General features: G+C 44.3%; 1 protein-coding gene and 1 pseudogene across 1 annotated transcript; one reads left to right on the top strand and one right to left on the bottom strand.

Annotated features, from left to right (window-relative positions):
- Positions 1-219: 219 nt before the first annotated feature.
- Positions 220-944, top strand: LOC149109621 (uncharacterized; annotated as a pseudogene).
- A 1549-nt stretch (positions 945-2493) lies between these two features.
- On the bottom strand, positions 2494-7311 carry LOC149109620 (uncharacterized). The gene has a single exon (XM_089294655.1). It carries the CDS (start codon positions 7309-7311, stop codon positions 2494-2496), a length of 4818 nt encoding a protein of 1605 aa, XP_089150781.1.
- Between the last annotated feature and the right edge of the window lie 3218 nt (positions 7312-10529).

The following is a 10529-nucleotide window of genomic DNA, read 5'->3' as shown; positions in this document are numbered from 1 at the left end:
TTGGGGGTGTCCACGTTTTGGTTAGAGAGGTTAAAAGTGTAGAGTGCCTAGGACAGAGGTGCCTCAGCTTCTGTTAGTGATACAGTTTTACGATTAATTTGTTGTTTCACATTTATGTTTTTTTTTATTTCTTGCAATATGTACCATGCAGACCTTTAAAAGAACGAGGAGTCTTAGTATCTGCCAGTCAAGAGCAGATTACTGTACTTGAAAATTATGGATGCCATTGGTAAGCATTCATTTACATCAGTTTTTTTTAAAAACATAAATTATTTTAAAGGACATAAAATAAATGTATTATTGTTGAAAGTTAAGTAATTTTTCTTCCTTTCTTTGCAGGTGATGGGCTAGTACAAAAGGTTCGTGACGTAATGAAGAAAAACAGGTCTATGGAATTAAGAGCTACATTTGACAATTTTGATTTCAAAATTTTAGCAAATGTCATCGTTCAAAATCGTAGGAATTCTGATTTTCAATGGATAACACATTATTAACCTTCGATAGAATCTCAAGTGCTGGGCTTGATGATACAAAGCCATTGGTAAATGACATAAGCACTTTCAGCAATTCCAGTTTCTTGCTTTGTAAGGATGAGCTTCATCTTTTCAGAAAAGAGTTCATTGTCCCTGTTAGCAGAGTACTGGTAGAATTTTTTCCATGTCTCAGTTCCTTGGAATCTGTTATCCCTAAGCATATTAAGAATCGCTTCTCTGTAGAAATGGCAAAGAAATCTGTTATCATCAACCTACCAATTGTTCCATGCAATCAGTCGAAGCATTCTGATGTTGTGCAGTATCTTGATGTGCTGCAGGAGCTAGTCACTGAGGTGTGCGCCCCTGACGAGGGGAGTATCGCAGAAGAACTATCAAAGTTAGAAAAACTGGAAAGAACAGAAACACTTCTAAAAGGTGTGTGAATGTCACAACAAGTTTTAATTGTTTATTATTTTGACAACCAATTACTAACCTCGGCAACAAAAAAAGCTGAAGACCAATGGAACTAACAATCTTTTCTTTTTTGCTTTTGGTAGCTGTGGCAGTTAGAGCCACAATGGGCACGTCAGAGAAAATACTGTAGATGGTATAAAGCTTCCCAAGCTGGGCGAAACTCTCTCCTGAGTTGCACAAAAAAGATACAATTGATGGGTTTTAAGAAAAGAGGTCACATCCATTATTTTATACTATACTTTGTTTTATTTGATTGAATGTTCAAATGATTAATATTTTTCTCTTGGTTTAAGAGTTTGCAACCTCCTACATAGTTGTGCTAATGCCAATTGTACATGCACAAATTAATCTGTTGCCACAGGTAGACGTCTTCTCAATTCCCCGAATTGTACTCCACTCGGTCCAATTACTGTGACTAACTAGAATCTATTATATTCAATAAAATTATTCCCCGTTTGTAAAATACATTATAGATGCCACAGGTTCAGAAGAGGTCAAAGCTCGACATAGAAATTTCACAACCATTGCATATTGTATGGGCTCATAGGTGGTATGTACAGTTTATATTATGAATGTAATGATTATGGTTAGGGTTTAAAATTTTAAAGTTTATTTATTAAAATAAACTGAAATTTACCCGAGTGACATATTTACATCCTTAATATTCTTACCAAATGCATATTTTAGCGGAACTCTTGCGCGCTGAAAGGCGTGTGAGTGGAACCCCATACCTTAGATAATTTGGTAACCCATCGATCTAACAATTTTTTGTTGTCATGTGACTGTCCTTACGGAAGTACGTCCATCCGTACGCCAATACCTTGAAAACTTAGAGAGTAGTGTTACCGCCATATCGCGAAGCCAATCTCGATCGGTCTCCAAACATCGTTTAAAAAGGGAACAAACGTTAAAGTTTATTCACGACAACGAGTTTGACTGAAAATAGAACAAAAATAAACAATTATTTACAACATTAGACGGCTGAACGGACAAACCCCGAAAAACACAAACTTACAGCTTTTTCCCGAAATGAATGATTGACCTCTGGTGGACGATGATCGCGAAAGGGAAATTATAAGAACAGCGACGATGATTAGCTCTAATATATTTCGAAAGATGTTAGTTTGACCGTTGCCACAGAATTTAAACTACGTCTTATTAACATATTGACCTCACGCGCGCGCGAAAATATCAGATGTCCCGCGGGGCCTCTTGTAACCATAATTAGGAAGAGTGTTACATTCCCGCCCCTAAATGCGGCATCTCTAGCATTTACCAAACAATAGTGTAACATTCGCAGCTCGCGTGATAGTAAACTAATCGAAAGAACAAAACCTATTTTATAGTTCAAACGATACTGCTAAGTGAAGAATAATAAGTTCAGTTCTTAGGTAGCGTTCAAAGAAGGGGATTCCCCTCTGATTTCGGTAAGGTTCTTTATCGCGGAAATCCACAGGAACTCCAACGTCATAGCCCGTTCGCTTTGTGATTTGCACACTGAGTCCCAAACAATTCCGCCATACTACAACTGGAGATGATCCAACACCTAATCAGCGGATTCAAGCAAGACAATTTTGTCGATTGGTCGTTGTAGGATCGATCCTTTGGTCTGCACCGTTACTCTTCGCACATAGCCGTCTTGGGTGTTCCTATGAACATCCAAGATTCGACCAATCGGCCAGCAGCTTCGTGGGCAGCTCAGATCAGCTACTAAGACAATGTCGTCAACAGCAAAATTCCTCCTAGGCCTATTCCATTTTTGTCTCTCTTGCAGGGAAGGGAGGTATTCCTTGATCCACCTATGCCAAAATATGTCTGCCAGGTATTGAACCTGCCGCCAGCGTTTGCGAGAGTAAATTTCATCTTTGGAGAAGAGGCCAGGTGGTGCCGAAGGTCCTGAGCGAAGTAACAGCAGATGATTTGGTGTTAGGGCCTCCATATCTCTCGGGTCGTCTGAGACTTGAGTCACCGGTCTACCATTCACAATAGACTCCACTTCACACAACAACGTTGCCAAGCCTTCATCATCAAGGATCTGCTCCTTTGTCAAAGCGCCCATAACCTTTCTCACCGTCCTAATGCAACGTTCCCAAATTCCACCATGGTGAGAACCTCCTGGGGGGTTGAACGTCCATGTAACATTCTGTTGTAGCAGAAATTCGCCAATCTTGTGTTGGTTCCAGCCCTCGATCGCTTCACGCAATTCCCTTTCCCCAAGAACAAAGTTTCCACCATTGTCTGATCTCACTTCTTCGGGTTGTCCCCTTCGAGCAATGAACCGTCGCATTGCGTTGATGAAGGAGTCTGTATCAAGACTGTGGGCGACCTCCAAATGTATGGCTCTTACGGACAAACAGGTGAACAAGACCCCATATCTTTTCACAAGGCTTCTTCCTCTCCGCACAACGAACGGACCAAAACAGTCGACTGTTACAAACGTGAAAGGCGGTTTCTCAGGTGTCACGCGGTCTGTAGGCAGATCTGCCATTTGCTGCTCCCCTAATGGCGCTTGCCTCCTTTTGCAGTCGAAGCAGCCGCGTAGCACCCTCTTCACAGCAGTTCTCGCTTTAAGGATCCAAAACCTTTCACGAATCAAGGACAGCACATGTTCCAGGCCTGAATGACCCGACTTTAGATGATAGTGGCGCACGATCAAATCGACAACGTGATGTTTCTTGGGCAGGATTAGTTGGTGCTTGGCGGCATTTGGTATGGAAGCTTGCGTCAAACGTCCTCCGACATACAGTAAACCATCAATTTTCATTGGTGCAAGCTTGTAAATCGCACTCGTTTTCTTAACCAGTGATTCCTGCTCTTTGCAACGCTTTGAGCGATTGCCTGCTCCTTTCTGTTCGAGACGGGACATTTCTTCTTCAAAGCTTTGACGTTGAACGAATTTTAGAACTTCTTTCTCTGCTCTGTTAATCTCATCCACATTGATAGACTCACTCTCCCTGCCAACGGTGGATTTCGGTGCTAACGTCGACCCCCTTTTACGCCTCTCGCACGATGCTCTCAGTCCGTCCCGATAGCGCAGGATCCAGGCCATAATCTTCTTGAGTCGAGACCATGAAGAGAATCTCTCGAGCAATTTGTTTATACTATTTGTTCCAGAGTCCGATACAGCGGAAAACGTGCGAGTTTCCCTCTTGATCTCAGGGTCGTCGTCAGGTATTTCTCGGACGGTAGTCGGCTGTGTAGGCCACCTTGACTCCTTTTGCCAAAGGAAATCGGGACCGCGTATCCAACGATTCTTCTTAATAAGCGAGTCTATTGCCAGACCTCTAGAGGCGTCATCTGCCGGGTTCGCTTCGGTGTTCACGTACCTCCACTGAGACGGGGAAGATCCATCATGTATGATCGCCACTCTGTTAGCAACGAAGGTGTGAAATCGCTTGTCATTGCTTCTTATGTAGTTCATCACACAGGTACTGTCTGTCCAAAACACGGACTCGTGTATTGGAAGGTCAATCTCTCGTCTAATAATTTTGTCCAGCCTTGATGCAAGAACAGCTGCTGACAATTCTAGCCTTGGTATCGTTATGGACTTCAGCGGAGCAGTACGCGCCTTTCCCATCACAAATGAACAGTGAATTGTACCCTTGTCATCCATAGATCTGAGATAAGAGACTGCACCGTAGCCTTGTTGCGAAGCGTCTGAGAAGTGGTGTAGTTGCAGCGACGCAGTTCTCCCGAAGTTCTGGGGCTTAAAGCAGCGATCAACTGAGAAGCGTTCGAGCTTGGGCAGATCTTTCAACCATTTAAGCCAACGTTCCTTTTCCTCGGTAGGGATTGGGTCATCCCACCCCAATCTCTTTCGGCATAAATCTTGCAATATCGCTTTGGCTGGAAGTATCACTGGGGCTGCAAACCCAAGCAGATCATACATTGAGGAAACGACAGATAGCAATCCTCTTCTTGTGAGGGGCTTGTCGTTGACTTCGATCTTGAAACAGAATATGTCGTCTTCTACGTCCCAACGGACCCTAAGAGCACGCTCAATGGGCATTTGATCATCAGGAAGGTCTTTGAATGATCCGGCTCTGTCAGACTCAGGTAATGATTCGATAAGTTTGCGAGAGTTCGAGACCCATTTAGTCAGATTAAAGCCTCCCCTTTCTAGCAGTCTTCTGAGGTCAGCGGTCAGACGGATAGCTTCACTCTCGCTAGGTACAGATTTCAGGCAGTCATCTACGTAAAAGTTTCTTCTGACTGTATTGATCACCTCGAAATCGAATCGTTGAAAGTTGTCCTCGGCCGTCTTTCTAAGAGCGAAGTTTGCACAACTTGGAGAGGAGACGGCGCCGAAAAGATGAACTGTCATCTGGTATTCTTCGGGTCGTCTTTGGAGATCGTTATCGGGCCACCACAAGAAACGCAGTACATCAGAATCGTCTGGGCGAACACGGACCTGGTAAAACATAGATTCGATGTCGGCGATAATAGCAGTTCGCTCTTGTCGAAAACGAGTCAGAACACCAATCAGGGTATTGGTCATATCTGGGCCTTGCAACAGCACATCGTTAAGGGACACGCCCTTGTACTTCGCTGCACAGTCGAACACTACTCTAACTTTCCCGGGTTTCTTCGGATGAAAGACTGGGTGGTGCGGCAAAAACCAGGTAGCCTCGCCTGATGGACAAAGCCGATTATCTGGGACCTTTCTGGCATATGCTTTGTCAAGAAGATTGTCTATGAAGGCCGAGTATTTCTGGAAGAGGACTGGATCTTTGACGAGTCTCCTTCGTAGCAGTTCCAGACGGTGTACAGCTAGTATTCTGTTATTTGGCAGGCAGAGTAGAGAGTATCTCCACGGCATCGCGATCTCATAGTGGCCTTCGTTTAGAACAGCAGTGGATTCCATGACGTTTAGGGCTCTCTTGTCCTCAAGTGACATCGCTTTCTCATTGTCGAGAGAATCGTTGAACTCCATGTTGCAGAACCTCTGAAACTGTTGATCAAGGGCAGTGTCCGCTCGAACAAAGTTTGAAGTACGTTTAGCGCTTCCGTTCCTGCCAAGTGGGCCATTGATGGCCCAGCCCAGCAACGTTTTAGCCGCATATGGACCTCCATTCTGACTCTCTCTAACTTCTTTCGGTTCTAAAGCTTTAGGAACGTCATGGCCTATGAGTAGCCCGACATCGGCATTGATCTCCGCGACCGTTACCCCCTTCAGATGCGGCCACCTGTCAACGTCTTCCTGGCGAGGGACGCTCTCTGAGGCTACTGGAAGTCTAGGTCTAGAAAATACAAAGGGCAGCTCAATGAAATTGTCTTCCTCTAAGTCGAAAACTTCCAACTGGACAAGTTCGCACTTTCTCGTACTACCCTCTCTCTCCATTGTTGTTAATGATATGGTGGTGTTGATGCCTTTAACCCCGAGCCGCTTCATTAGCTGTTCACTGCAGAAGGATGTGTTAGAGCAACCATCCAGAAAGGCATATGTGTGTACAGTGATGTCGCTCCCTTTGGCTCTCACTTTTACAGGCACTACCGGTAGCCCTGTCACTGAGCCTCCGACCTCAGAAAAGGCACATTGCAACTTGTCGAAATTAACATACGCACTCTGGGTTCCAACATCTGGCTGCGTTCCGCTGGTAGCACGCACAGCTGGTGGATGCAGGAATGTCGAATGCTTGTCTTCGCAGCCATCCACCTTACAAAAGCTGGCCTTTGGGCACGCTGCAGCATAATGACCCGGGATCAAGCAGTTGTAGCAAAGCTCTTTCTCTCTTGCAATCTGGTATCTATCACTGACGTTTCTCCTTCTGAAGTCTTTGCACTGGGACAACCAATGAGCAGCTTTACACAATGGGCAGCTGAGGGTGGGTTCCCTGGGTCCTAACACCAAGGTGTCATCCGACACGCCACCGTCAGTACTACTACTGAGGTTATGGGCGTCAGCCGCAAACGAGGAGAGTCTTCTATTTCCTGGTCTTTTTCCGTCAAGGACACTTTTACTTTTCGGCTCGCTGATAATGTCTCCAAATATCGGGTGCGTTAGTATGCGGGCTTTCTTCTCTACGAAATCAGCGATGTCAGCAATCGTCACCTCCCTTGCCTTTGCCTCCGTTATTTCATCTGCAACTTCGCGCCATTTCTGTCGTAGGCTGAAAGGAAGTCTGGCCACTACTTTCTTTAGACTGTCTGGGTTCTCAATCTTGCTTAGGTATCCGATCTCATTCAATGTGTTCTGGCAGGTTGTCAAGAGAGCAGAAAACGACTGTAATGCTGCCCCATCTTCCGCTTTTATCGCTGGTCCATTAGTTACGCGTTCTACATAAGCAGAAGCAATCTTGTACGGCTGCCCATACCGTTTAGCGAGCAGTTTTCGAGCCTCTCGATACCCTTCCTCTGAATCCATTGCTAGACAACTACGCATCAACTCCTGAACGTCGCCCGCCGTGTACTACACGAGGTAATACATTCTCGCACTATAGCTCGTGGTCTTTGCCACGATCATGCTCTCAAAGGCTCTAATAAAGCGGCAATACTCGATAGGATCGCCGGTAAACGTGGGAACTTCAAGTTGTGGCAAAGTTAGAGCTAAAGTGTGAAGCTGTTGTTGCTTTAGCAGTTGTTGCACTTGCTGAATATTTAGCATGTTACGATTCTGCTCCTGCTGTTGACGTTGCAAATCCAATAATAGACGTAATCCCTTTTCACTTGAAGTGGAATATTGAGATTCCCTGTCCTCAAATGCACGATGCCGAGATTCTTTAACATTTACTTCAGCTACCGGGTGATGTGTGATCCTGATAGGGAGTTCTTGACCTGCCCTGGGCTCTTTAGTTAAACAGGATTCAACTTTTACGGCAGGTGCCGAATTTCGGAAGCCTTCTTTCGCCCGACGCTCTGGAATCCCGGCTTCGGCTTCTGCGAGGGCGCGCTCTTCAGCTTTGGCTTTAGCTATTTCAGTCTCAAGTGCTAACTCTTGCTTTCTTTGTTGCAGGCGTAATTCCTCCTGTTGTAAGGCTTGCTGTTCTCGTAGCATGGAGGCTTCGGCCGTTAAAGATGCTCTTTTTGCCGCCGCTGCTATCCTAGCGCTACTGACCGAACTTCGTCTGGAAGATCTGGAGCTTGCTCTTGAACTGGCCTTAGATTTCTGCGGAACCTTTGATGTAGCTCGTGAGCCAACGTTGCTAATTGAGTCCTCGGGGTCCAAGTTCGACAGATTAGTTGCTCTCGACGGTTGTTTAAATTTCTGTATCCAATCCTCGATAATTCTTTTGGAATCGCTAGCAAGAAGCATTGTAACTTCGTAGTATTCAAGTGAATCCTCGATCTCGTTTCGATCATCCAGTTGATTATGATACGCTTGGTGCGCTGCTTCGAAGCCTGTTATCGCTTCGTCTAACTCTGCAAGCTTTTGTTCAATGTCGTACGGGTTGCCAAAATCTGACATCATCTCTCTCGCTTCATTTCGCCTACGGGTAATAACTCCTTTAGCGGCGCTTCTAGAGGCCTTCAAACGACGATTTCGCTCGTATGTGACTTGGGGTTGATCGATAGTGACACTAGGATGTCTCATCCGAACTCCGCCGGCTGCATCTTCCGCTGCTTCAGTCGCCGAATTTACTCCACGATCCACAGACATCTCAAACATTAAGGAAAGCTTCAAACAATGTTACCGCCATATCGCGAAGCCAATCTCGATCGGTCTCCAAACATCGTTTAAAAAGGGAACAAACGTTAAAGTTTATTCACGACAACGAGTTTGACTGAAAATAGAACAAAAATAAACAATTATTTACAACATTAGACGGCTGAACGGACAAACCCCGAAAAACACAAACTTACAGCTTTTTCCCGAAATGAATGATTGACCTCTGGTGGACGATGATCGCGAAAGGGAAATTATAAGAACAGCGACGATGATTAGCTCTAATATATTTCGAAAGATGTTAGTTTGACCGTTGCCACAGAATTTAAACTACGTCTTATTAACATATTGACCTCACGCGCGCGCGAAAATATCAGATGTCCCGCGGGGCCTCTTGTAATCATAATTAGGAAGAGTGTTACAAGTAGTACTATTACCATAGCTACATCTTTGACTTTTGGCATCCATGTTATGGTTAATTGACAGCTGTCAAAACCAGCTATCCACTGATCAGTATCACGTGACCATATCGCGGGTCACAGCTCATCGAGGTCGCGTGTTTTTTTCCAATTTTTTTTTCCAATTGAAAAGTCAGGGACTGGTTTTTCGATTGGATGGCGCGATTGGATTTCACAATTTTGAGGATTTTGTAGCCATTCGTAAGGGTCATACACTGTATCTTGATATAAATGTTCCATTCATCCTCTTCATGACTGAAAGCTGTAACTTTTTGTTGTCAACCAGGAAACATGACAAAGGACCTGACTTTTTCTTCCATACTTTGAGTCAGTTAGCTGATCAAGGATTGCAAATCAAGGCTTCTGTTTTAAGAGAAAGGTCCTCTGAAGTTCCAGGTGATTTTTCCCAGATAATTTTATAATATATTGATTTAGGCCAGCCTAAAAGCGTAGCTCATGGGCCGGGTTGTTCAGAGACCGATTAAGCTAACCCAGGAGAAGGTACAATTTTGATTTGAGTTTGTAACTTTACGGTACGCTTTTCTGTATATTGTTTGGCCTTCTGTTTTGAGAAGAGCTTTAAATGAGCTTTAAACTCGAGCCCGCGATATGGTCACGTGATACTGGTCGGCGGATACCTTGTTTCCATACCGGTGTCAAAATTTCGCCTCATGGTAACTGCAGAGGCTTACCCCATGTTTTAAATGTTTCATTCATGTGAAAAGTCGAGAGAAGAGAAATTTCCCTCTCTTGCACTACCCAGGAGTGCGATAATGTTGCAACACATTATTTGTCACTCCCGACTCCGCTTGGGAGATTTTTGTCGATCACGTAACGTGACCGTTGGACTTTAGTCGTCATGTGTTCAAGTAAGCGAGTGTTTTGAATCGCAGGAGTTTGTCAGAAAGTTGTTATTATGCCGTTCGTTTAGCTCGAAGCAAACAGTTCGGTAAGTTAACATTTCGCCTTTGCTATTCAAAGAAACATTTGGAACTTAATACCTTTTTGTAATTTTCAGAAAACCTCACTCACATGTATACATTCACACACGTATGCCTTTGATGGAAGCGAGGAGTTTTATTCAAGTTGTTGTGAATTTGTTCATCGACCGAGGCCGTGCGGTCGATGTGTGCCTTTTGAACTTGAGCCCATTGTGAACTGTGAGTTTTCGACGTTTGTTTTGAGAGAATATAAAGACAGGTACTACGGTACTGACATTATTATCCAATTTTCGCTCTATTATCTGTCAAGTCGTCGCTTACGGGAGGTTAAAAACGAAAGAAATTTTCAAACTATTAGCTCTAAAAGTGGTCGCGGACGCTTACGAGAGGTGGTCGCTTACAAGAGTTTCCAAATATAGCGATTTGACTTGGAACCTTTTGGTATTTTGGAAAACTGGTCGCTGAGGAGAGGTGGTCGCAACCGGAGGTTCGACTGTAATAACATGTACGTGTATGATGAGAGGACTCAACCATACTGTCATAAAAAAAACAAAAAACAAAAAATATTATAGAATTGTAA

This window comes from Orbicella faveolata, unplaced genomic scaffold, assembly GCF_042242905.1.
Source record: "Orbicella faveolata isolate gen_17 unplaced genomic scaffold, um_ofav_v1 contig_25, whole genome shotgun sequence".
Lineage (NCBI taxonomy): Eukaryota > Metazoa > Cnidaria > Anthozoa > Scleractinia > Merulinidae > Orbicella > Orbicella faveolata.
Note: the sequence above shows the minus strand (reverse complement) of the source record. Positions and strands in the feature narration are given on the sequence as shown.

What these genes read in the sequence shown, in the direction of transcription:
- LOC149109620 (XM_089294655.1), bottom strand. Translation starts at nt 7,311, where the DNA reads ATGGATTCAGAGGAAGGGTATCGAGAGGCTCGAAAACTGCTCGCTAAA.